Source organism: Mustela erminea, chromosome 15 (assembly GCF_009829155.1).
Source record: "Mustela erminea isolate mMusErm1 chromosome 15, mMusErm1.Pri, whole genome shotgun sequence".
Taxonomy (NCBI): Eukaryota; Metazoa; Chordata; class Mammalia; order Carnivora; family Mustelidae; genus Mustela; species Mustela erminea.
Genome location: NC_045628.1, coordinates 72,624,987 through 72,650,847, shown reverse-complemented (window position 1 = coordinate 72,650,847; position 25,861 = coordinate 72,624,987). Strand labels below are relative to the sequence as shown.

The following is a 25,861-nucleotide window of genomic DNA, read 5'->3' as shown; positions in this document are numbered from 1 at the left end:
CCCCACTCTCTCTTCCCCTAGATAGATAGATAGATAGATAGAGAGATAAATGAGACCTTAAAAATATATTACACTTAGTTGATAAAAGACCTGTATAGTTTGAGAGTAATGATCCCAATTTTGAAAGAAGTTCTACTGTGGGTAAAATGCTATCAAACAGCATCACATGCTACAGAGAAATCATTCATGAAAGGAAGAGTCAATGGATGAGACAAACTTCTTTGTTGTTTTAAAACAAGAAATAAGAAATTGCCACAGCCATCCCAACCACCCTAATCAGTAAGTAGGCAAGCACCACCCTGATCAGTCAGCAGCCATCAACATCAAGCCAAGAACTTCCACCAGCAAAAATTACAACTTGCTGAAAGCTCAGATTATTTTTTTTTACCAATAAAGTATTTTTGAGTTATGTACATTTTTAGTAATAATGCTATTGCACACTTAATAGACAATAGTATAGATTATAGTATATGTAAATATAACTTTTATTTGTGCTAAAAACAAAAAAAATCTTTTGACACTTTATTGAGATACTTTACTGCAGTGGTCTGGAACTGAACCTGCAATAGCTTTAAGGTATGCCTGTAATTTGCCCATAAGCGTACATAAGGTAGCGCATCCAGGATTTGAAGTTAGGTAATCTGACACTAGAACATGCTCCTAAATATTATACCTCTCAATTCCATTTGTGCCATGGTTCAAAGTAGAAATCTAAAATTCATCTATTTCTGCAAAATCCACTTCCAATCCTTTGTAATTCCAACATTATTTTGAACTGATGTACTTCTCCCCATCTCCATGGCCATCACCCTTGTCTAAGACATCATTTTGCCTGTGCATTCTGGTCTTCCCCCAACAGAGGGAGTTCCCTGCTGCCCTAATTTTTATTTTTATTTATTTATTTATGTTAAGCTTTGGAATTTTATTTATTTTTTATTTTATTGTTTTGTAAGTCACCATGCAGTACTGCATGTTATACACAAACAATGAATCATGGAACACTACATCAAAAAGTAATGTACTGTATGGTGACTAACAGAGGGTGTTTTTTTAAAGTAAGTCTCTGATGTCACGGTCTTGAAACTCCTTTATGGGCTGCTGCATGCCTGACCATGACAAAAAGAACTTTCTGTGACCTGAACCCTGTCCTCTCCAGCCTCTGTCCCACATTAGCGTCAGGGGTCCCTATTCCTGGGACATGCCAAGTATGTAGCCCACCCACTCAGAGCCTTTGCTCTTGCTGTTCTCTTGGATCAAAACCATCTTTTCTCCAAGCTCCCTCCATCCTGCAATGTCTCAATTATCCTGCTCCCTCATCCCAACTACACTATCTAAAAGCTCACTCTATGATAGCACTCTGTTTCCTTCACAGCACTTACCACATCTGAATCTGAGGGGAAAAAAATGTAAATGTAGTAGTTCAAGCCATGGAGGAAGTTCGAGTCCATGTGGGTTCAAACACTGGCTGTATACTATGATCTGTGTCTCCCTCTCCTCATCTGTTAAGAAAGGGTATAGTAGTTTCTGCTTAGTATGACTGCTGTGGTAAGCTGCAATCCCTAGCAAATAAGTGCTGATTAAGCATTTGCTGTAATTACTGAAGGCAATATTCATGCCCGTGATCATCTCTATGTCCCCAATGACTACACTGGGGGACTATGTCCCCCAATGACTACAGTTCCTCTTCATTGTTCTCTTTATAAAAGTGACAGTGTCAACTATCTCCCAGTGCCATATGGAGGTTTTTACCTCGTGATCACAATTAATGTATCTTCACGGTCTATTTTACATGCATTTATTTTATTCTACTGACATTGTACAACTGTTATACAACCTACAAAAAGTACAAAAGCCTAATCCATTTTCCAGTATCAGCTCAGAGCTAAGCTTCAAAAAAGGAACAGTACAGTAAATCACAAGTAAATTGTGTGGGCACAATTCATACTGCCTGTCAAATGATGTATTTAAAGCTGTAAGTATTGCCACAGGAGAATCTCTTGTCTTTGCAGCGACCACACAGTTCCTGTCGATGAGGCCTCCTTAGATCAATGTGCCTTTTCTTTTGAGAACAGGAACAACGAGACTTTGAACAGGTCTTTAGAAAACAAGGAATAATTTGGACACTAAATAATTAGTGTTTCAGATGTAATCATCAAATCAAAATACTTCTCCCCACCATCCATATCCCTCACATCTTCATCCCCCTTTGAATCTTATGAGAAGTCCAGGGCCAAGTTGTAAAAACCACTCAGATCCTGTCAAATGGCATGCATTTTGCAAGAGGAAAGAGCAAAGATGGTATTTAAGAGAATACTGCTAAGCCAAGTAAGAAGATCTAATGTAAGAGACAGGTTTTAAGAGAGTTTATAGAATGTCCTCACTAGTGGGTTTTTACATCTGTAGCCAGGTGGGGCTGAGGGGCAGTGAGTGAGTAATAAGTGATTTGATTAGCTAGGCTGGAATACTTGAAAACACCAGAGCAGTGATTCTCAACCAGCTGTATTTTACCAACCAAAAGACGTCTGGCAATATCGGGAGATACTTTTGGTTGTCGCAACTAGGGGGAAGAGGTTCTAGAGGAAGTTAATTCTCTTTCCTCTCCAGACATGCCTAATCTTTACTATAATATAGAGTATTCTTAACCATTACCCCATTCTGCCTACTGACAAATAAAAATAATACCCTATGGAGACCGCTATATTGCCCTTGCCCACCCTCCCAAATCCACTAATCTTTAAAATTGATCATCAATGTTCTATTTTATGCAAATGGTCATATGCAGAAATGAGTAAGTTTTACATTTTATATTGTGCAAACAGGATTTTCATTTTGCAAATGAAAGTCTTGAATGTGATTTATGAAATGTTGTACTACATTTATATCTTCCACTCTTCCAATGACAAGAATGCATCCTTATAAGAAAATTCTAATAGCTAAAACATGGTGTTTACTATACAAATAAAAAAATAAATAAAAATCAGTATGTACTCTAAGGTAGGTTTTTGTTTCTGGCAATGGTGGACTAGGAGTTTTTCCACCAAGCCTCCTACTTAGGATAACTAGAAAAGCTGAGCTAAAGAAAATAACTTTTAAAAGGAACTATTTGAAGGCACTGGAGAATTAGTGAATCATTAGTGAAAGAAACCCAGAAATGGAGATGAGCCTGACATTTGGGACTATTTCCTCTCTAAAGGTCTTTCAATTCTGGAAGAGGTGAAAGAAAGTGGGAAGCTGAAGGTAAATTTGACAAGTTGATAAAGCTGAGGGATAATTTTAAACATGCCCAAATGGAAAAGACCTGGTATGCAGTTCAGGTTTTGTGTTGGGACCCTAGAGGCTACAACCTAAGAATAAAGATGAACCAAGAACGATCCAGTTTTCACAGATGCTGAAGCCCAGCTTCAAAGCAGCTTAGAGAACAGCAATCTAAATTGTTGGTGTCTCTAATCTTCTCCAGAAGCAAACAAATCTCTTGTGGAGGAAGATACTATCATGGGCTTCAAATTATCACTATAATTCTTCATATTCATTAGAGAGCACTCAATCAAAAATAACCATATGAGGTGTATGAAGAGACAGAACCACAGAAAATGAAAAGCATAGCAACAGAACCATAGGGCATTAAGTTAATGGAGTCACCTAATACAAATCTCAAGATAATTACACTTAATATATTCAAAAGAAACAAGACTGATATTTTCAGCAGAGATCTGGAAGTCATTTTTTCAACACATAAAAATTTTAGCACTCAGAGACAGAATAACTGAAATCAACTCAACAGATGGATTTAATACCAGGTTGGAAATAGCTGAAGAAAGAGAGAAATGAAGGATAGTTTAGTAGATGATATCCAAACTGAAGCAAGGAGAGACAAAACCATAAGAAATATAGAAAAGAGCATTAAAGGCATAAGGGAGATGACGAAAGGTCTAATATGAGTAACTGGAAGAGAGAATGGGGGAAGAAGTAATAATTGAAAAGATAATAGCTGATAACTTTCCAAAAGAGATAAAAATCTTCAATCTACAGATTCAAGAAATACAATGAATCCCAAATACGTTAAATACAAAGAAACCAACACCAGGCATATAATTGTAATTGAAAACCAAAACAGAGAGAAATATCTTAGAGTTAAGTAGATTTAAGAAGGAGACAAAGAACAGGAGATATTACTTCAAAAGAGCTACAAAATACTAATAGCCAACCTCACAAAAGCATTGAAGGTCAGACCCTTAAAGGGCAAAAAGGAAACTACTGCCAACCTATAAATTCTATACCCAGCAAAATTATCCTTTAAAATCGAAAAGGAGGGGCACCTTGGTGGCTCAGTGGGTTAAAGCCTCTGCCTTTGGCTCAGGTCATGATCCCAGGGTCTTGGGATTAAGGCCCACATCAGGCTCTATGCTCAGCAAGAAGCCTGCTTCCTCCTCTCTCTCTCTGCCTGCCTCTCTGCCTACTTGTGATCTCCATCTGTCAAATAAATAAATAAAATCTTTAAAATAAAATAAAATCCAAGAGGACATGCCACCTTCAGACCTGCACCTTAGTAAATATTAAAACATGGGGCACCTGGGTGGCTCATTCAGTTAAACATCTGACTCTTGGTTTTGGCTCAGGTCATGATCTCAGGATCTTGAGATGAAGCCTCGTGTTGGGCTCTGTGGTTAAATATTCTCTCCCTTTGCCCTTCCCACTACTCTGTCTCTAAAATAAATCTTTAAAAAATATATTAAAATGTAGTCTTCAGGTAAAAGGAAAGTGGCCCTAAACAACAGAAGAGAAACATATGTAGCTAAAGCTGATGAATGACTATAAAATAATGTCTTATAGAGTTTAGAATTAAAATATACAACGACAGTATAAAATCTAGTATGAGGCAATAAGGAGTTAGAGTGTTCTAAGTTCATTGCATTGTCAAGGAGATCTAAAATTCACAATTTATGTAGACATTGATAGCTCAAAGAATCATGTTGTATTGTCTAAGGTAACCACCAGAAGAATAATAAACAATGAAAACTACCAAGGTAATAGAGATGGGGAATTTTTTATTTTTTTAAAAAAAAGTCAATTCAACTGAACACAAGAAAAAAAAGTAGTATAATAAAAATATATTTAAACCTGACTTATATTTAAAAACAGACTAAAAATCTAAAGGTAAATAATTTATAAACTACTAGACTACTTTCGGATATTTCAAAGTAGTACAAAAATGTTTTTCACTAAATGAAGGATTTAGATTTTTTTAAAAAACGCTTGATTACAAAAAACCAACTACATCATACTTCCCTGAAAAGTTTAAAAAAGAGGTTTCCTGCAAGCTCTCATCTAATTCTATGACTTCCTAGACACTGGAGAAACCATAAAACTTGATCATAGTTCTAATTTCTATTATTTGTGTAAACTTGAGCAAGTTATTTTCTTATTGGACTTTAGCTTTCTGGTCTGTAACATGGGGATAACACTTACCTCAAAGTTTAGATTACAGGAGATAATGCACATAAAACACTTAGCCCAAAGTTTGGTACGTAGTAAAGCTTAACACTGGTAACCTGTTAAGTTACTACATCCCTATAGGATTGTCGAAACCTTATATTGTGCACCTGAAACCAATATAACACTGTATGTTAACTAACTAGAACAAAAATAAACTTTTAAAAAGTTGCTACATCCAAACTACACACAGGGTGTTTGAGAAACACATAGCCCATACATAAAACACACCATATAAAGCAACTTTAAAAAGTAAGTCTTACTCCCCTCCCTACAGCCCCCCCAAATCTAGAATTTATCTTTTATCTAAAATATAAAAATTCAAGGTATAGAAAACTTAACACTTTGATGCAAATATACAATTCTATCAAATCACAACATTTTGCCCCAGAAACTTCTACTTAAAAATGGCAACATTAGAGACACAATGAAAGTGCTCTACATGCTTACCTGACATTGGATTGCTTCTACTCGATAAGGGTTAAAACTCTTTAGGCATTTGCAACATAGTTGTTTGAAATAAACCTAAAGAGAAACAAGTCTATTTTTTAAATACAAGATTATATGTACCTTAGGCTCTGAGTTTTTAATTTAAGTACTCCATTCCCCCAGTTTGTGCCTAGCTTTTGCCCCTCTGCCCTGAGGTCTGAAGCTCTTCTGGTGCTATGAGCCACTTTTTCCTCACTCTTTGCACCTCAGTTTCCTTACCTGTAGAATCAAGATACTACCACTTATTTTCTATAATTGGCAACTACCTAATAATATACATGAAGTACCACAGTAAAAATCTTCAATGGGAAGTAGCTATTATAATTTTATTCATTGTGTGGGCTGAATCCTTGACCTTCTCCTTCTGACCTAGTGTATGAGTAGTGTATTTCATTTTCTCATATTTTCCCACCTGAACTTCAAATTATTTGTAGCTACCCACCCATACTTACTGTTTCTCAACTCTGTGCATTTTCTTGTGCACATTTTCTCCCTGCCTTACTTGCTGAACTCCTATTTATCCTCTGAAATCCTGCATGGCCATCATGATGCCTTCCTTCCAAAATGGTAACCATGCCCCTCCTGTGTTACTTCTGCAACACCTCCATGCCACTGGGGCCACTGTGTCTACCACCAAATTGCATTTTATCTGTGTCACTCCTAGGAGAATAAATTTCTTAAGAATGAGTTCTAGGGGGGCACCGGGTGGCTCAGTGGGTTAAAGCCTCTGCCTTTGGCTCAGGTCATGATCCCAGGGTCCTGGGCTCAAGTTCCACACTTGGGCCCTTGCTCAACAGAGAGCCTGCTTCTCCCTCCTGCATGAGGGAGCATGTGCTTGAGCTCTCTCTGACAAATAAATGAATAAAGTCTTTAAAAAGCCATTTGCCTTCAGGGTCTAGTAAACGGCTAGTTTTCACTCAGTCAAGTTTTCACTCAGGCTTTCGCACGCTTTCTTGCCCTCTCCTCCTACAGACCTTGAGCCAGAAAAGAAGTATCTAAAATGTGAAAGCACAGGGAACTCAAACTCAAATGCTCTGCTCACCCAAGTTACTGAAATAGGCCAGATGTGGACTGTTGCAAAATGAAGTGTGCATACCCACTGAAAGGAGCCTAAGCTGCTGAGCCCCAGCCTACTGTCGTCACACTGAAATGAGAGTCTATAGTGACCAGAGTCTATCAGGGAAATCTGGAAATGCAGATTGTGAAATCTTTCCCAACCTCAATATGCTTTCTTTTTTGTTTTTTTAAAATATTTTATTTATTTGTTTGACAGAGAAAATGGGAATACAAGCAGGTGGAGTGGGAGAGAGAGAAGCAGGCTTCCCGCCAGGCAGGGAGCCCAGTGCAGGGCTTGATCCTAGGACTCTAGGATGATGACCTGAGCCGAAGGCACACACCGAACACCTGAGCCACCCAGGCACCCCACCAGTCTTAATATGTTGACAAGTAATTCAAATTAAGGGGGAAAAACTGCTTAGCCTAAAGAAGTCTCTCCAAAGTTAACTGTCACAATAGATTATTTCTCGTATTGCCCCACCTTGTGGCCAGACCATGGAAATTTCCAGGAGCTAAGGCCCAAACAGGTTCAAAATATACCAATTTTAAGACTACAGACAGTTTCACCATACATAAGGACAAGAGTTCACTTAAATAACCTGAAATTTTGTTCAACAGAACTACCAAACCAAATGTAACACCAGCTTTAAGAGCCTCAGTAGTTCATGTGGACAGTCCAATTCAGTTCAGTTTAAATATTAACGGAGTACCTATTAAGGGCCCCACACTAAGGCTGCCAAATAAATGAGACAGCGTTATGGTCAGGCTCCATCAGGAAACACTCTCCCTCGATATAACATCTGTGTCTCCGCCATCCTCCTCCCACATCACGGTCACTTTTACTTACCTTATTAGTTCCAGAAATGCACCACACGTAAGCACTCTCCCATCTGGTCTTACAATCTTTACAGTGAAAATAGCCATATTTTGGTTCCAAAAACTGCAGATAAGGAAGAAAAGTCTTTTACAATCTTGGGTAGTGGGGGCAGTGAATCCAGGTCCTCTTCCATCATGGCTTCGTATAAAAAAACGAAAAGCCGAAAAAAAAAGAAATAAAAAACAAAACAAAAAGCCTCCTAACCTCATTCATAGCTGTTCTCAAGGCTACCAGGCTAATTTAGCATCTCATCTCTCAAGGATTACTCTGGGATCCTTATTGTTCCCATCTCCTGTACTTTTCTAATGTTCTTTTAACAATGCCACCAGCACATTCTCCCCTAAACGAGAAACTGATCATATATTTGACAGACTTGAAACTCCATTTTATCTCTTTCCCAAGACCAGTGGCTTCCAGACTTTGGGTTTTCACATGCTTAAAGTTGGCAAAAAGTTCCACCAAGAAGTTATTTTTGGTGAAATTTCACCAAAAACTTACAAAACCTGTAGGACATGTAAAACGCACGTTTTCAGAATAACCTCTCCTTCGTCAAGTAAAGGAAGAAAGTGAAAGATCTTGCTATATTGCCCCAGAAATGGGAATGAAGAGAGGATGAGGCTGGCTGAGAACTGAGGACAGGGAGGAGAAAATTCACCTGGAAATTGGGTTTCCTGAGCAGATCTTCCCCACCAACTCCCTGTGCCTGCTTGCTCTTCCTTTCCCGAGGACTTGAGGCATCTTTCTCCTCCAACTCATTGTTCTGGTGAAGTTCCTCCTGTTCATCCTCTTCCGACCTTGGCGTTGGTGGTGGCTGCTGCTGCTGGCTGGCCTCAGCAGGACCCAGAAGTGCCTTCCTCTCCTGGTCTTCCCCCTCCGTCTGCAGCTGAATCAAGCCCCTGCGACCTATCACTGGTGAGTAGACTCCCCAGGCTGACAGGGGTGCCTTGTGGCCTCTGCTGCCCCAAGGGGAGCGGCTGCGCAAGGTGCGAGGCCCCAGTGAGCACTGCACTGACTTGTCCACCCGCGGGCTCACCTGCACGCCCACCTCCCTGGTGTGGGCCTTGTAAAGCCGCAGGCTTAGGCTGGGGTTCATCTGGGAGAGAACAGCCTTGAGCTGCGCCCTCTTGTAAGGGTCCATGCAGCAGTCGGAAGCATTTGCAGGCACCAGCAACCTAGGCCTGGCCAGGAAAGTGGGGGGACCGGTGTTTGGCCTCCAATCAGGCTGTTTGTGTTCAGAGAGTCCGGGATGGCCCAAAGGCATTGGATTCCCATAGCCCTGGTACAAGCCATACGGAACACGGACAAAGCGCTCCATCCGCCTGGTGGCCAGGCACAGCACAATATCCCTGAAGAGGGTTTGTTTGTCTCCTTGTTTTGCCTTCCACCTTCATCCACCCCCCTTTCTTTTTCCCCTGATCAAGTTAGTGTTGGTTCATTCCAAGTTTCTCCCTTTATTTCAAATCCTGATGGAAGCTGCTGCCTATTATCCTAATTAAAGGACAGGCAATCTACCTGTCTACAGAGGTCTAATTTCCACCTGATTCCTAATTGCTCTTCCCTATCTCTTCAATTCACTGTTCCTGAATCTTCTTCAAAGCTGTTTTTCATTTCTGACTTCTTATTCATACACATGCTTTCGTTAGCAAGTCACTCATGTATCCTATAGTAACTATTTTAGAGATCCTGTTTTAAAGCATATACTAAATCAAATACAAATAATAATTTATCTGAGCAGCAAACTAGAAGAATATAAGGACGTAAGTATACTGAGGCAGAGCTAATTAATGTAAAGATCCCAGAACCACAGAAGCAAGGAGCATTGGGGGGGTGTTATATATATTATGAGAAAATGTATTTCAGAGGGTTGTAGGGCGTGCCAACAGATCTCATTAATTCACTCCTAGTGAGGAGGATCCCTCTCCCCAAAAAGGTGAAAAAAGCCAATTATTTTGATCTAGAGGGTAAACAGAAACTTAACCATGGGTTTAGTGTCTGAAATCAAAGGGACTTGAATTGACACCATGGCCTTGTTACCAGACAAGTTACTTAACCAGGTGATTTGGTTTCCCCAGCTGACAGTACTAATATACATGATTGTAAGATTTAAGTGTTCAGTAAGTGTTAACTATCACAAGCTTTAGTATCTGTATTGGTAAGGCTTCCTGCTTAAAGCTCAAGACTATGATCAAACTAAAATGACTCCTATATAACCACGTAGAGCCCACCCTTTTACTAATCCAAGGTTGTTTCGCTGTTTACTTGCTCAAGAGCTTTCTGGAAGCAGCAAGGTCTATGAGCAGCTCTCTCCACACCAGTTGAAAGCTTTCTCGGTTATACAACAAATCTGAATTACGGCTCTTGCTGCGCAGGTCACGGACCCTGTGAATGAGGACAGGTGCCCTTTTCCCAGGGCGACTTGGAGAGAAGACAGGCACAGAACGAGATGATTGCCACCCCGAGAATGTAAAGGATGCTACGGAAGCCTGCAGAGGGTTGTGAGTGTTAGAGTAGAGAGTGAACGTGGTTTCACAATTTTTATAAAGGGGGCGGGCAAACAGGCTTGGAGGGCTTGAAAACTTGCTACCTAGGAGCAACACGCGGGCTAGAACTTAAGTCCTCTGGCTTCAAATCTCATCCCTTTCCACTCTGTAGAGAGCACGCAGCAGGGCAGTCAGTCAGCTACAACCACGGACCACTTTGGGGGACCGTCCTCTCTAAGGGCAAACAAAGGTCTTTCAAAGACCCCAGGCCGTCCCCTGGCTGCCACCCAAACGTGAGGTGGAGCAGAGAGAAGGGGGAGGAGTCGAGGAGTATACACAATGGGCGGTCACGGGCAGGAGCGACGCCTTGTACACCGAAGGCTCCGGGGAAACAGAACAAACAACCCAGCTCTCTCTTCACGCGGTTCCGGGCCGACTGCCCAGCGGTCCAACAACGACTTGGCTTCCGCCACACAGATGCGCCAGCCGCGCTCCCGGAACCTGACTTCCGGGTCGCACGCACGCTGCGTGTTACGTCACGGCGTCACCGCGCGACGTGTCGGGAGAGCGGGCTTTTGGCGCGAGAGTCTGAAATAAGATCGGCGGAGGCGGAGCTGCTGGGGCTCGGCGCAGCCGTGGATCGTCGCAGAAAGGAGCCAGCGGGTCAGCTTTCTGATCGAAGTGCCGGCGCGGTTTTTGTCAGCCTTCTCCGGCCAAAAAGAGCGGCACCTCCGGAGGCGGTTAGTGTCGGCCGGGTGGAGACCGACAGGCCTGTCGCCCGCGGTGTGGGGCTGTGGGGGACCGCCTCCCCTTCCCTGGGTGGGAGCCGCGGCCTCCAGACGCTGACGGTCTCCTGCCGCTGGCGGTCTCTGCCAGCCGCGAGCTCCGCCCCTTCCCTGGAATTCCGCTTCCCAACTTTGCACCCCGCCCGCCGCCCAGGGTTTGCCCCTGAGCTGCCCTAGATGTCCCACTCTGAAATCTCCTTAGTTGGAAATACGATGAAGTGACTTTAACGGAATATTGTAATTTTAGAAGATGTTTCACAGCGCCTGACACACTGTATCGGCCTTACTTAACCCCCAGGGAATTGTTGTATTATGAAAATTTACTGATGTGACATTGTCTAAAGATATTTATCTCTTAATAGGACCCCTCGTTGGCTGTGCACCCTCTAGCCACACGTGACTAGTTAATTAAAATTAAATATTTAGAATTCTGTTCTGAGTCCTACTTGCCGCATTTCAAATGCTTAATGGGGATAGTGGTCACTGTATTGCACAGCACAAATATAGAATGCTCCCATCATCGCAATAAGTTTGATTATTGTCCGGAAAGATGGGACTGAAGTCAATAAACAATATAACTTCAGGCAAGTTTACCTTTTGATTTTTACTTCAGAGTCGGTTAACAAGGACTGCATCACTGTGAAGTGTATTTTGGTGTTGTCTTTTGCAGAGTTATTTACCTAGCGTTGGAGTAATTCTGTAGATAAAAATGCCTATTGGATGCAAAGAGAGGCCGACTTTTTTTGAAATTTTTAAGACGCGGTGCAATGAAGCAGGTATTACAAAGTTTATATACATGGATCATTTATGTTGCGAACATGTTTTCAGAAAACTATGTAACTGTGCTTGCTTGCTTAGAGGAATCCAATACCTAACGTTTTGTTTTCCTGTAAACTGTTTCGTATGAGGTCATAAATCCAGTTAAGAAAGTGATCATTTACAGTTAACGAAATGATAACTATAGAACTCTGGGGATAAAGAAGGTACTGGCCTCTTGATAGCAGGAGAATGTACTGTTTTTAAAGCACAGAACTTTTAGCAATTGGTAATGTTACTTTATATTAGAAGTTGTCAAACTTTAGTCTCTTTACACTCTTGAAAATGACTGAGGACCCCAAAGAGGTTTTATGTAGGCTACCAAATAGAAATTAAAACTTAGAATTTTTAAAGATGTGTGTTAATTCACTTAAAAAATAAAAAATCCATTGCATATTAACACAAATGAACATTTTTATGAAAAATACCTTTTCTCCCAAAAAGAGTGGCTCTGTTTTACAGTTTTGCAGTTCTCTGTAATATCTGGCTTAGTAGAAGATAGCTGAATCCTCATACCAATTTCTGCATTTCATCTGTTGCAGTATAGTGTTTTGGTAGAAGTATATAAAGAAAAGCCAGCCCTCCACAACAATGTAGTTGAAAAAAAGGAGTATTTTAATAGTCTTCAGTTAACTGTGGGTATCTTTGATAATATACCAGAACTAGACAAGTGTTAGTTTTAAGAGTTGCAGTATGGATTTGGAAATGGTATCATGATCTTTTCCTTCCCTTTGTTACATTTAATTCTATTAGTCTTTCTTGCACTTTGAACAAATTGTTTATCCATGCTGTAACATCAGGCACTGATCATTGGGAAAAGGTCAGTGTTCCGAATTACACTGATATTCCATGTATTGACACATTGTATTAAGCTATAAAAAGTACATTTGGTACTTTTTAAGAAAATCTCACCAGAAAAGTCTTTCAATATTAGGAAGATGCCAAGTTTACAGAGGCTCATAAAGTTTTAACAAAATTCTAATTCCCTTTTAAAAGCTCCTATTTGGGGGCATCTAGGGGGCTCAGTTAAGCGTCCACCTCTTGATTTCAGCTCAGGCCTTAATACCGGAGTCATGAGTTCAAGCCCCACATTGGACTCTGCACTGGGCATGGAGACTACTTTTAAAATTTTTTAAAAAATAAAAACATAAAAGCTTCCATTTTATCATTGACAGCAAACTCTTTTCTGGGTGACAGACTTACTTCATTTTTAAGAAAATGTCTACCAAATCACCCAACTCAAAATGACTTATTAGTTGTTCTTTCTACTAAAAATGGCTTTCCATAGAAAAAAGTGCTAATTCAGCTCCTAACTCATCACAAGTGCCTTTTTAGATATCTGTCATACTTAAATATGCAAAAAATGCTTTATGCATACTTTCCATTTTATCACAGAGAATATTAGAAGATGTGCTCAAGAGTTGGGCTTTCTAAAACTAATTTTTACTGCGTGATTAATGATATTTTAAGTTGGACTGGCTTTTCGGTTTTGTTTTTGACAAGTGTGTGATGTGCATACAATTAATAGCAGTTTATTGCCACTGCCTTGACTCATGCAAAGATGTCATCAGTTTTACTCAGCAGTGGCGCAAATGTCAGCATTGTGAAAAAGAGAAACAATGCCTTAGTATTATTATCAAAATAGTTTTACATCATGGACCTCCTGAAATTGTCTTGGGGATCTCTCCACACCCCCCTCCCTATCTCCTGCCATAGTCCACAGACCACGCATTGAAATAGTACTTTAACGGTGGTTAGATCATGATATAGTTTTTGTCATTTCTCTTTAACAAGGACTCTTTTTATTTCATTTTATTTCTGAGTCTACATGTTCCTGTACCTGTAGATTTATCACATCCATTTATATTGTCATTGTAATTAAATTGTATCTGTGGAATACATTCTGATTATTGAATTATGAATGACTTTTGTCTCTGAATCATCAATATAAGAGAAAGAAAACTTTAGAAAAGCTAGCTAATATAGCTAGGAGCAATCACCTTGTAACTTCTGTAAACCTTGTTATATCTTGCTACAGACTGAAAGGATAACAGGTTAATGACTTGTTTAATAAATACGCTTTAACGAAAGTAATCTACAGTGAAAATCTCAAGCATCCTTTTCTTTATTATGATTTTTACAGTCCATGAGCTTACTTGTCACTGATTACAACCAAGATGGAATTTGTATTTTTCTTACAGATTTAGGACCTATAAGTCTTAATTGGTTTGAAGAACTTTCTTTAGAAGCGCCATCCTATAATTCTGAACCCACAGAAGAATCTGGATATAAAATCAGTTATGAACCAAACCTATTTAAAACACCACAAAGGAAACCTTATCATCAGTTGGCTTCAACTCCAATAATATTCCAAGAGCAAGGTCTAATTGTGCCAATGTACCAACAATCTCCTTTAAAAGAATTAGGTAGATACAGATTAGACTCAGGTAAGTAATGTGGTGCAGTAAACTAGGGAAAAACATGAGCCAAAAATTCAGACAAACCTATGTTAAAACTTCTAGCTCTATTGTTAATTGTGTCATGTTGGTCAAATCAACATCTTTTGCTCACTTTCCCCACCTGGAAAATAGAGATTGTGAACATAATATCTAATTAAGTAAAATAACGTGGGTACTTAGTAAGTGCTGCTTTTCCTCCCTCCTTTCATTATATATCCTGTTTAGTGAGATTTGTTAAATTATGTCTTTCCTTTACCAAAAAAAAGTAGGACTTGTTTTGATGTTAATTAAATTCTATTCCTGTAGGTTATCACAGAGGACAGGGAAGATTATTTTTATCAATTTTCTTTAAAAGTCTTGACTTGGGAGCTGTTTCCTTGGCATACATGCCAGATATTCCAATCAATCATGTAATAAGATAATAGTCAGTCATCAAATGTTTATTACGTATTGAAGTGACATATTCTCCCTTTCTTTGGAGTATGACTCTCAAATAAGGGGAATTAACAGTAGACCAAGAACAGTCTAAAATTGAATTTGGTACGTGTGAAAAGCGAAGTACAAAAACTACAATGAGAGTTGAACAGAAAGATTGTAAATAGGTTTGGGAGGAGTTAGGGAGTGATTCATTTGAATTAAACCTTGCAGGATAGGTAAGATTCAAAAATTTGAAGATGGCATAGAGTAATAATGTACATGAGGCAGATGATGTAGGTTGTTAAGAGAATGTTAAGTACTTCAGATTGTTTGGAGTGTTGCATGTCAAAAAGGAGCCAATAAACTTAACCTAAGGCTAAAAAGAGCACATAGAGCCAGGTATTGATTGCCAGACTTAAAAAACTGAATCCATTTGAAAGGTTGTTGAGCAGAAAAATCCCATGTAAATTTGATCATGCTACTTCCTGCCTCAAATCTTTGATTGCCTCCTATTGCCTTCATGATAATATCTTAACTCCTTAATATGATTTACAAGATTCTTTATAATCTGGCCTCGCATTAACTCATGCCTCATGCTGCCATAATCCCCCTCTCACCCATCCTCAATTTCTGAATTTCTTTTTGAAACTACCTTGCTCTGTGGCTCTTTATGCATTGTTACCTCTACCCAGGAGTTAGTTACTTCCTTTCGTTTTATCTAGCTAACTCATGCTCATCTTTTAGGTCGTTTTCCCTGTCATACTCATTTAGCTTCTAATGGAGGAGACTTACATGAGCAATGGAAAGTGGAACAAATGCTAGGAAAAAGGAAATTCATGGTTCTAGAAAATATATATACAAAGAGGATTTAGGTATGGGCAAAGGTTTTCTTGTATGTTGTTGGATACCAAGTGGCATACAGAGTGACTACTCTGAAAATTTTATAGAATAAGTATTTGTTTTGCTTTAGAAAGCCTAATAACTGGGGCGCCTGGGTGGCTCTGTCAGTTAAGCATCATTAATCAGACTCTTGATTTCAGCTCATGTCATGATGTCAGGGTGCTGGGATCAATCCCTGCATCAGGCTCTGTGCTCAGCAGGGAGTCTGCTTGAGGATTCTCTCTCTCTCTCTCTGCCCCTCCCCCGGCTTACAGGCACTTGCTCGCTCTCTCTCTTTCTCCTTGTCTCTAAAATATAAAAAAAAATCTTGAAAAAGAAAGAGAGAAACAAAGAAAGAAAGCAAGCTTAATAACTGGCAGCAGTCTTTGGAGATGTGTTTTCAAAATGTGATGCCTGGATAATGAGAATCTCCTATAGTGCTAAATGAAAGAGAAGATACTTTGAATCTACTAAATTAGAATCTCTAGAAATAAAACTCATAGGTGTACATTTTAAACTAATCAGGTGATTGTCGTGGAAACAAAGACTGAAGGCAAGGGGATCAGTTAGACCTATAATGGTCCAGGTGGTAGGGGGCCAAGTGCCTGAATTAGAGAAATGGTAGTGAAAGTGGATATGGGAGATAGAAACTGTAAGACCCCCACAGTAGTCTAGACCTGGAGATTTCAAAGAAAGGATCAAATCACAGGTTTAGAGTATAACTAAATATAATGGTGACATTCATAGACATTATAAGCACTGGCAGTAAAACAGGTTTAAGAGGGAAGAGGCTTCAGGGCACGTGGGTGGCTCAGTCAGTTAAGCATCTGCCTTTGGCTCAGGTCATGATCCCAGGGTTCTGGGATCAAGTTCCACATCAGGCTCCCTGCTCAGTAGGGACCCTGCTTCTCCATCTGCCTTTGCAGCCCACCCCACTCCCTGGTCTTCATGAAAAAATAAATAAAATCTTAAAAAAAAGTGAAAATGCTTGAAAGGATCAAATAAAAAAAAACAGTTTGAGTTTTGCACTGCAATTTGGGACAGTAAAACGTTGTTAAGGTGATGTCCCAAAGGCTTTGGGAAATATGAGACTGAAACTAAACGAATACAGGCAAAAAAGAAAGCAATAGGAACCAACTATCTATTTGGAAAGTGATAAAGTCATCACATGTAAGGAAATTGATTATAATGAGGCCTAGGACAGAGCCTTAAGGAATATTTAGCAGATGAAATGCAGAACACAGAAGAGGGAATCATTCATTCAATATTCCATGCTTACTTTGTGCCTGGCAACTTGCTAGGCTTTCAGGATACAAACTGATGACTAGATGAATAGATAGATGACTTTTGACTTTCAGGAACTCAGTCTTGTATAGTACAATAAATACACTGGTGTAGTATATGCTATAATAGGAACATATACAAAGTGCTATGTTGTGGGCATAGTAAAAGGGACGGCCATCTTTTTTAATGTGCTCAGGAAAAGCACCGTAAACCGTTTAATGCCGAATCTACTGAATCTTGGAAGACCTACCTATAGTCACTGGTTTATTCTCTAACTTAACCTGTTGGAATTGGTCTATCTATAATTAGGGAAGGATAGGAATGAGTTAATAAGGCTACTCTGGGCTTGCTGCAAAAAATGTTAAATTTTTTAAGGTCATAGTGCATAAGTAATTCTGACTATAGTTTCCTGGTACCTTTTGTTTTTGTTTAGTTTATATTCAGAATTAAAATATAAGGCTTAAGCCGTTTTTTTAACATTCTTGTTTAGTTCTAACATCTACTTTTAAAAAGAACTATCCCTAAAGTTTCATGAGGAAGTGTGCTATTTCTGCTTCTCAACTTCTCTCCTTACTTTTGCATAAAATCATCAAGTTTATCTCACCATTATTCAGCCTATTTATGAGATTCTCAGGTTACTTGGGAAATGTTTATTTGGGTATGAACTTATTTTTGCCTGGTTCATTTTTTTACATTTTTTTACATTTGGGTTTTTCATTGCTAAGCCAATACTGATACTTTATTATTAACTGAAGTTGTTTGTTTATATTAGAGTTCATTTTCTGTATCGGTCTATGGATTTTGACAATTATATAATGTCATGTATACACCATTACAGTATCCTACAGAATAGTTTCACTGCCCTGAAAATCCCTTGTGTTTCATAGCATCCCTCACCCAACCCTGGCAACCACTGATCTTTTGTCTGTGGTCTTTTTCAAAATGTCATATAGCTGGAATCATACAGTATATAGCCTTTTCAGGCTAGTTTCTTTCACTTAGCAATGTAAGTTTCCTCTACATCATTTCATGGCTTGATACCTCATTTTTTTGTTTGTTTGTCTGGTTTTAAAGATTTTATTTATTTGAGAGAAAGAGTGCAAGTTTGGGGAGAGGCAGAGGGAGAGGGAAAAGCAGACTCCCTACTGAGTGTGAAGCTGGAAGCAGGGCTTGACCCCACCCAGGACACCAGACATCATGACCTGAGCCAAAATCAGTCAGACATCTAACTGAGACACCCAGGCACTCCATAGCTCTTTTCTTTTTTATCACTGAATAATGCTGTATATGCATATACCACTTTGTTTATCTGTTCAACTACTGAAGAACATCTTGGTTGCTTCCAGGTTTTGGCAGTTATGAATAAAGTTACTGTATCATGTGCAGGTTTTTGTGTAGATCTAAATTTTCAACTCATTTAGGAAAATACCAAAGAATATGATTGCTGGCTTTTATGGTAGGAATATGTTTAGTTTTGTAAGAAACTGCAAACTGAATTCCAAAGTGGCCGCATCATTTTGCTTTTCCATCAATAGTGAATGAGAGTTTTTCTTGTTCCAAGACCTCATCTTTATTTTGGACTTGAGCCATCCTATTATAAGTGTGTGTAGTAGTAGCTCATTGTTTGGTTTATTTAACTGCGGGGTTTTGGGGGTTTTGTTTTTGTTTTTGTTTTTTCCTGATTAAGATCTTTGTTAAAGTGAACAGGGAAAAGGTGAAATTTTTAAAAATACATTTAGGGGGACACCTGGGTGGATCAGTGGGTTAAGCCACTGCCTTCGGCTCAGGTCATGATCCCAGGGTCCTGGGATCGAGTCCCACATCAGGCTCTCTGCTCAGCAGGGAGCCTGCTTCCTCCTCTCTCTCTCTGCCTGCCTCTCTGCCTACTTGTGATCTCTCTCTGTCAAATAAATAAGTAAATTCTTTTAAAAAAATACATTTAGGTAATTTTTAGTATCTTTAACTAAAAGTCTTATTAGAGAAAGAGGTTGGGTATTTTGTGCAGGTGGGGTTTTTAACTTACATGTTTATTTGGCTTTTTAGTGATTATAACTATTTCCTGTTACTTGAGAAATGAAAATATAAAGAAGTGTTTTGTTTGTGCTTCTGCAAAGAGTTCTGAGTTTGGTCTTTACCTCATTAACATTGATATGACTTATTTTTCCCAAAACTTTTCTCAGTTGAAGATTATAGGATCAGTTAAAGAACCTATTGTTTTAAATCAGTTTTTACAAGAATAATAAGTAACTGAATGCCATATTTGTGAAACAAAATAGGAATTTTTAAAAACTATAAATGGGATTTGATAGAGCTACATATAGCTTTAGAAACCCTATCTGAGCATTATTGCTTAGAAAGTAGATGTGTTCAACAACAGAAGTATTTCCTAATCATTGCTAATTCATTCAGCCAGGAATTGTGGTGTGACTATAATATCAGACATTGATTGTAGTTGCTAAAGACAAGCTTTCTACCTCAAGGAGCTCAGATTCTAGTAGGGGAAATAGGAATGGTGTATGATAAACTCTGCTGGAACATATGGTAGCAACAATCACTTAATCTCATGTTAGGGACCACTAAATTTTTCCAGGGGAGGGAGTTTCAAAATGGAAGTCTTAAAGAGGATATTTGAGATCAAGAGAAATAAAGAAAGAGAAACAGTTTGTACAAAGGCCTAGAGTAAAAGAGTGCGTTCTTACGGGATATGCAAGTGGTTGGGTATGGCTGAAAAGTAGAATGTGAAAGAATGTCCTAGAAATTAAGAAGCCAGATCATGAAAGTCCTTGTTACTTGGGAGTTTTGGGGCTGTTTTGTTTTGTTTTGTTTTGTTTTGGAGAGTTTAAGCCAATCTTGAGAACAAGATCTTGAAGGTTTTCAGCAGATCAAATTTGGTTCCGTGGTGTTTTGGTAAATGTCTTTTGCATTATTCTTTGCCTCTATGATACCATAGTGCATGTGACTTAATCATTAGAACATATAACGTTCTGTTCTGTATTCCACTTGTGTGGAATTTCAAAAAATTCCTCCTGCTATATTATAAACTCTTTGAAGTTAAAGCTGTCTTGAATTGCATTTCCCAAAGTGTCTTATGTATATTATATATTTGTTGAATGGGGGCAGACATCCTTTGAGACATCCCCTTTTGGGAGGAATCAACAAACTGAGAAACCATTTCAGGCTAAACTTTACATATATTCTCCCTCCCAGTATAGATGAGACTTTTTGTTTTTAAATACTTGTAGGGATGGGGCTTCTGCATGGCTCAATTAAGCGTCTGACTTTGGCTCAGGTCATGATCTCTGGGGTCCTGAGAGGGAATAAGCCCCATATTAAGCTCTGTGCTCAGCAGGGAGTCTGCTTCTCCTCCCTCTCCCTCTGCCACTCCCCCTGCTTGTGCTCTCGCTCTCTTTCTCTCAAATAATAAAATCTTTATAAAAATAAAAATAAATACTTTCAGAAAATGAAAATTCACAATCCAGGGCATATACATCCTCACTGAATTATTGTACTGTTTCAGGAAAGGATATTACCAATAGTAAACATAAAAGTTGTTGCACAATGAAGTCTAAAATGGATCAAACAAATGATGTTACCAGCCCACCCCTAAATTCTTGTCTTAGTGAAAGGTATGTTGTGTTATATTAAAATATTTAAATGCAACATTTTTCTCATATGCTATTTGTTTTATAGAAATGCATCTAATTTTCATGCTAATATTTTGACTGAGAGCCTGAAAGAGGATTTTCTATTTTTAAATAATCTTCTAGGTTGAATCCTTTAATACAATAATTTTTACATTAGAGACATTTACTTTATTTTCCTTATAATGTTGAATTCATTGCTTTTTGTATCTATTCAATGACTTTTTTAGTTACAAAAATAATGATGAAAAGCAATGACCTTGAAATAGCAGCTTAATATAAATAAATTATTTGTGCACTTGGAATCTTTTAAGAGAATATGATGTTTTTATAGATTCATGTTACATAATTTTTAAATTCAAAACATACAATTCCTAGGAGCTGAAATTTGTGAAATTTTATATATTACTTTTAGTGGACATTTTAAGTATAATTTGGTAGTTACTTACAAAGTAGACATTTTAAGTATAATTTAGTAGTTACTTACAAAGTAGTTACTTTGTTACTTAAAAAGCAAACATCATGAGATGTTTGCTTTTTAAAAAGTAACAAAATATTAGAAAGTAGTGTAAGTCTAATAATTGTGACTGAGAATCCTTTTTTTCAATAAGATTAATGTTTTGTTTCTTCTTGCCATTTATCTTTGGATAATCTGAAGGGTTTATGTGATTTTTTTTTTCATTTTAGTCCTTTTCTACGATGTACACATGTAACACCACAAAGAGAGAAGTCAGGTATGATTAAAAACAAGGCTTTTTATTTCTAGAAGACTCTTAAATTTTAATAAATATAAAATTTAGTAATTTTCCCCTCATTTTACCCCCAGTGGTATGTGGAAGCTTATTTCATACACCGAAGCTTATGAAGGTAAATATTCTGCCTGGTTTTTTATTCTGTAGTAATTGAGAATTTGACAACAGAGTCTTACATTTGCCCTGAGATTCACAAATATGTATCTACAATCTCACATAGGCATTCAGTAAATGATAAATGAAAAAAATAATCATCAGTGCATTTCTGTGAAATAAATATTTTCTTTATTTCCAGGGTCAGACACCAAAACGTATTTCTGAAAGTCTAGGAGCTGAGGTGGATCCTGATATGTCTTGGTCAAGTTCTTTAGCCACACCACCAACCCTTAGTTCTACTGTGCTAATAGGTAATACTAGCGATTAAGTATTGTGTAAGATAGTAGATGATGTTGGTATAGTGTCATCTCTAAGCCTTCTGACAAAAAGTATATATGAAAAGATAAGTAGTAATTAGATAATACTATCTTTGAGAATTGTGTTAGTAGTTCAGAATGATTCTACTTAGTGTAGATTGGAACAAATCACACCTAAAGTGGTGTTCTAGGAGTATTATTCTATAGAAATTCATTTATGGGCAAGCAAGGATTTTTTAAATTATTATTTTAACAAAAATACATTCAATTTTGATTTCTCTTTAACTCAGAATTTAACTGGTTTTTGTTGTTGCTTAGATGAGATAACAGAGGTAAAAGCATGTTAAAAAGTACGAAGTATTTAACATAAAGTATACTTTACGATAGTAATATTATCTAAATAAATGCTTAAGTCTATAAGCTTTGTCTTTTAAGTCATGATTCCATAGCTCTGATTCCCTAAGTCTTCATGGATAGGAGCACCTAAAGTCAGGGTCATCAAACCAGTGTCTTAGAAGCACCTTATGAGTGATACTAAGGAATTGAATGTAGCTTATGTTGATTGACCTTTCTAATTACCATACTTGAGTCAATTTGTTTGGTTTCAAATGCACCGTTTACTTCAGTAGTGTGTCTTGTCTGACCAAAAAATACTGAAGTTTTCACATTAACTTTAGGGTATGGTGTATAATACATTATAGATAAATTGAATTTTTTTTTTACAGTCAGGGATGAGGAAGCATCTGCAGCTGTATTTCCTAATGACACTACTGCTGTAAGTAAATATAACAACTTGATTATGCTGTTGCAGTGGCTTACAATTTTAGAATTCTTGAAAAATTACTTATCTTGCATTTTTTCATTCCTTAATTTATGATTTATTTAAGCCTTTAGAAAGTCTCTAAGTCTGATCCTATATGTGATTTTCTTGACTTCATATGAAGTAATTCTGTCTCTGAGGTTGAATATAAATGCATAGTGAGAGTTTTTATACTAGTGACTTTAAAATGTAACTTTTGCAGATTTTTAAAAGCTGTTTTCCCAAACATGATGAAAGTCTGAAGAAAAATGATAGGTGTATCCCTTCTGGGCCAGACAAAGAAAACACAAATCAAAGAGAAGCTAAAAGTCAAGGTAAGTCCTTCTGTTTAATTGAAATGCTATTTTTAACTGACATCATTGAAGTATTGCTCTTCCTTTCTTAAAGATAAAATACATTGTTTGTTTTTCCTTTCATTCTTGGTTACTGAACATACTGTGCATTGAAGGTAACTTGATTTATTTTTTTAAATATTTATTTATTAGAGAGGGAGGGAGCAAGAGAGCACGAGCAGGGGGAGGGGCAAAGGAAGAGGAGCAAGCCTACTCCCTGCTAAGCGGAAAGCCCAAAGTAGGGCTGGATCCCAGGACCCTGAGATCATGACTGAGATGAAATCAGACCCTCAGCTGAGTCACCCAAGCTGCCCTGAAACTAACTTGATTTAAATGAAAATGTTTAATCATGGTAAGATAATACCATTCAAGATGCTATTGTAGGGGCATCTGGGTGTCTTGGTCAGTTAAGCGTCCGATGCTTGGTTTCGGCTCAGGTCATGATCTCAGGGTCCTGGGATCCAGTCCTTTGGTGGACTCAGCCGGGAATCTGCTGCTCTTCCTTTTTCCCTGCCCCTACCCCAGTTCGTGTGCACTCTTTATCTCAAATAATTAAATCTTTAAAAAAAAAAGAAAAGAAGAAAAGATGCTATTGTGACACAAAAACAAAACAAAACCTGTAACTCAGACCTTACAGAGAGAAGAATAAAACTAATAATCAACAAATACGAAGGTCTTATTTTCTAATTACAAGGTAATTAGGGCATCAGGGGTACCAAAAGTTACCTAATCAGATTATTGGAATATTTCATTCTTGGGGGCACTTGGATGGCTCAGCTGGTTAAGCATCTACCTTCAGCTGATGTCATGATCCCAGGGTCTTGGGATGGAGCATCACATCGGGCTCCCTGCTCAGTGGAGAGCCTGCTTCTCTCTCTCCCTCTCCCTCTCCCTCTGCCCTTTGCCCCATTTGTGCTCTCTCTATGGCACTTGCTCATGCTCTCCCTCTCTATGTCAAATAAATCTTTAAAAAAAAGGAATATTGCATTTTCTTAGTATCTGTGTGTGTATAAATATGTAGGATTGGATAACCGTGTATATGTGTATGTGTATAAAATCCTATTTTACTCTCAGTTATTGTAGGGCCACAAACCAAAAGCTGAATGCTTAACCAACTTTACCATCCAGGTGCCCTAGGCCACAAAATTAATTTGGATCATCTGGTTTGATAAAACCTAGAATGTTAAATTGCATATATATATAGTAAGATTAAGTGAGTTTTAAGTGTACAGAGCTGATAAAGAAAGGTTATTGGGACCTGGAGTATGAATAAAAGGATTTGGGGACATTGGAATCAATCCTTACAAGAAGAATGGTAGAAGGGTGGCACTCCCTTCCTCTCCCCACCCCCCAAAAAGCTAGCACTCAGGTTAACCCTTTAAATACTACTTTTTGTGTTATTTAGTGTGTACTATTTCTATGAGAAAGGTTGCAAGAATAGTGTAAATCATATGACTATATTTTGAAATGTTATTAATATACTTCTGTTTTAAATTTAAACAGGTTTGGGGAAAATGTTAGGGAATTCATTTAGTAAAGTAAATAGCTGCAAAGACCATTTTGGAAAGTCAACACCAAATGTCCTAGAAGATGAAGTACGTGAAACAGTTGCAGATGTTTCTGAAGAAGATAGTTTTTCATTATGTGTTCCTAAATATAAAACAAGAAATCTACCAAAAATAAAAACTAGCAAGACTAGGAAAAATATTTTCAGTGAAACAAAGACCAATGAATGTGAAGAAACTAAAAAGCAAATGAAAGAAAATAAACATTCATTTTTATCTGAAATGGAACCGAATGACAGTGATCCATTAGATTGGAGCGTAACAAATCCGAAGCCCTTTGGGAATGGAAATGAGAAAATCTCCAAGGAATTTATACCATCTTCCGCCTCTGAATGGTCCCACCTAACTCTCTCGGGTCTAAGTGGAACCCAGATGGAGAAAACACCTTTACTGCATAGTTCTTCTTGTGACCAAAGTAATTCAGAAAAAGACTTCACAATTACAGAGAAAGAAAGCACCAACTTTATAACTTCGGGAAATTCTTCGCCACAGATTTCAAGTGTACCAAAGTATTCAGAGATGACATTAAATAAGGAGACAGTGGTAAATAAGATAGTTGAAGAGCAGTGTCTTGGATCTCATGAAGATTCTGTTCTTTCAGGAAAGCAAACAATATCTGAAACTACTATAATACATTCTCCACTTCATGGTATCAGAAAGTCTATATTCAGAATAAGAGAATCACCTGAAGAGATGTCCAGTGCAATGTTCTCAAATCATATGACTGATCTAAACTCTAAAGGAGAAATTGACACCCCTGAAAGTACACTGGAAAAATATACTATTTGCTCACAGAAAGAGGATTCTTTAGGTTCAATTGATAATGGAAGCTGGCCAGCCACTATCAGACGTACTTCTGGAGCTTTGAAGACTTCAGGTTTAATATCCACTTTGAAAAAGAAAACAAAGAAGTTTATTTATGTTATAAATGATGAAACATCTTATCAAGGACTGAAAACACAGAAAGACCAGGAATTGGGACTAACTAACCATTCAGACCAATCTGAAGCAAATGCTTTTGAAGCACCACTGACATTTACAAATGCTGATTCAGGTACCTTTGGGTGTGTGTATCTGTGTGAGTGAGAGAGAATGGTGCAAGTAGTTTTATGGATGGTAACAAGTTGTCTTATTTGAATATGTGTCTCTCTTTAATCTTTCTAAAAAATATACTGCCTGCTTTCTTTCTTTTGTTTCTTTTTTGGTTTTCCTTCTGTAGTTCTTTGGTTTTTTAAAAATCTGTCTTCTATTCAATGTGAGGCAATGTCTATTTTTAGGCCTTTGATTACCAATGTTCAGAATCATT

General features: G+C 38.0%; 2 protein-coding genes across 4 annotated transcripts in view; one reads left to right on the top strand and one right to left on the bottom strand.

The window, feature by feature from the left end:
* Window positions 1–1,951: 1,951 nt before the first annotated feature.
* ZAR1L (zygote arrest 1 like) lies at window positions 1,952–9,909 on the bottom strand. Its single transcript, XM_032315421.1, has 4 exons — window positions 8,568–9,909; window positions 7,883–7,975; window positions 5,941–6,015; window positions 1,952–2,095 (listed from the first exon to the last, which is right to left on the bottom strand). The coding sequence occupies exons 1-4, from the start codon at window positions 9,225–9,227 to the stop codon at window positions 1,952–1,954; spliced, it is 972 nt and encodes a 323-aa protein (XP_032171312.1). The 5' UTR covers window positions 9,228–9,909.
* A 1,029-nt stretch (window positions 9,910–10,938) lies between these two features.
* The window catches only part of BRCA2 (BRCA2 DNA repair associated), a 59,590-nt gene continuing 44,667 nt past the window's right edge, over window positions 10,939–25,861 (top strand). For all 3 annotated transcript variants that reach the window (XM_032315410.1, XM_032315409.1, XM_032315411.1), the window contains exons 1-10: window positions 10,939–11,132; window positions 11,848–11,953; window positions 14,195–14,440; window positions 20,550–20,658; window positions 21,361–21,407; window positions 21,500–21,540; window positions 21,721–21,832; window positions 22,564–22,613; window positions 22,861–22,972; window positions 24,494–25,609. In XM_032315410.1, the coding sequence (XP_032171301.1) occupies window positions 11,887–11,953; window positions 14,195–14,440; window positions 20,550–20,658; window positions 21,361–21,407; window positions 21,500–21,540; window positions 21,721–21,832; window positions 22,564–22,613; window positions 22,861–22,972; window positions 24,494–25,609 (1,900 nt within the window). In that variant the 5' untranslated portion in view covers window positions 10,939–11,132; window positions 11,848–11,886. The remainder of the gene's footprint in view (window positions 11,133–11,847; window positions 11,954–14,194; window positions 14,441–20,549; window positions 20,659–21,360; window positions 21,408–21,499; window positions 21,541–21,720; window positions 21,833–22,563; window positions 22,614–22,860; window positions 22,973–24,493; window positions 25,610–25,861) is intronic.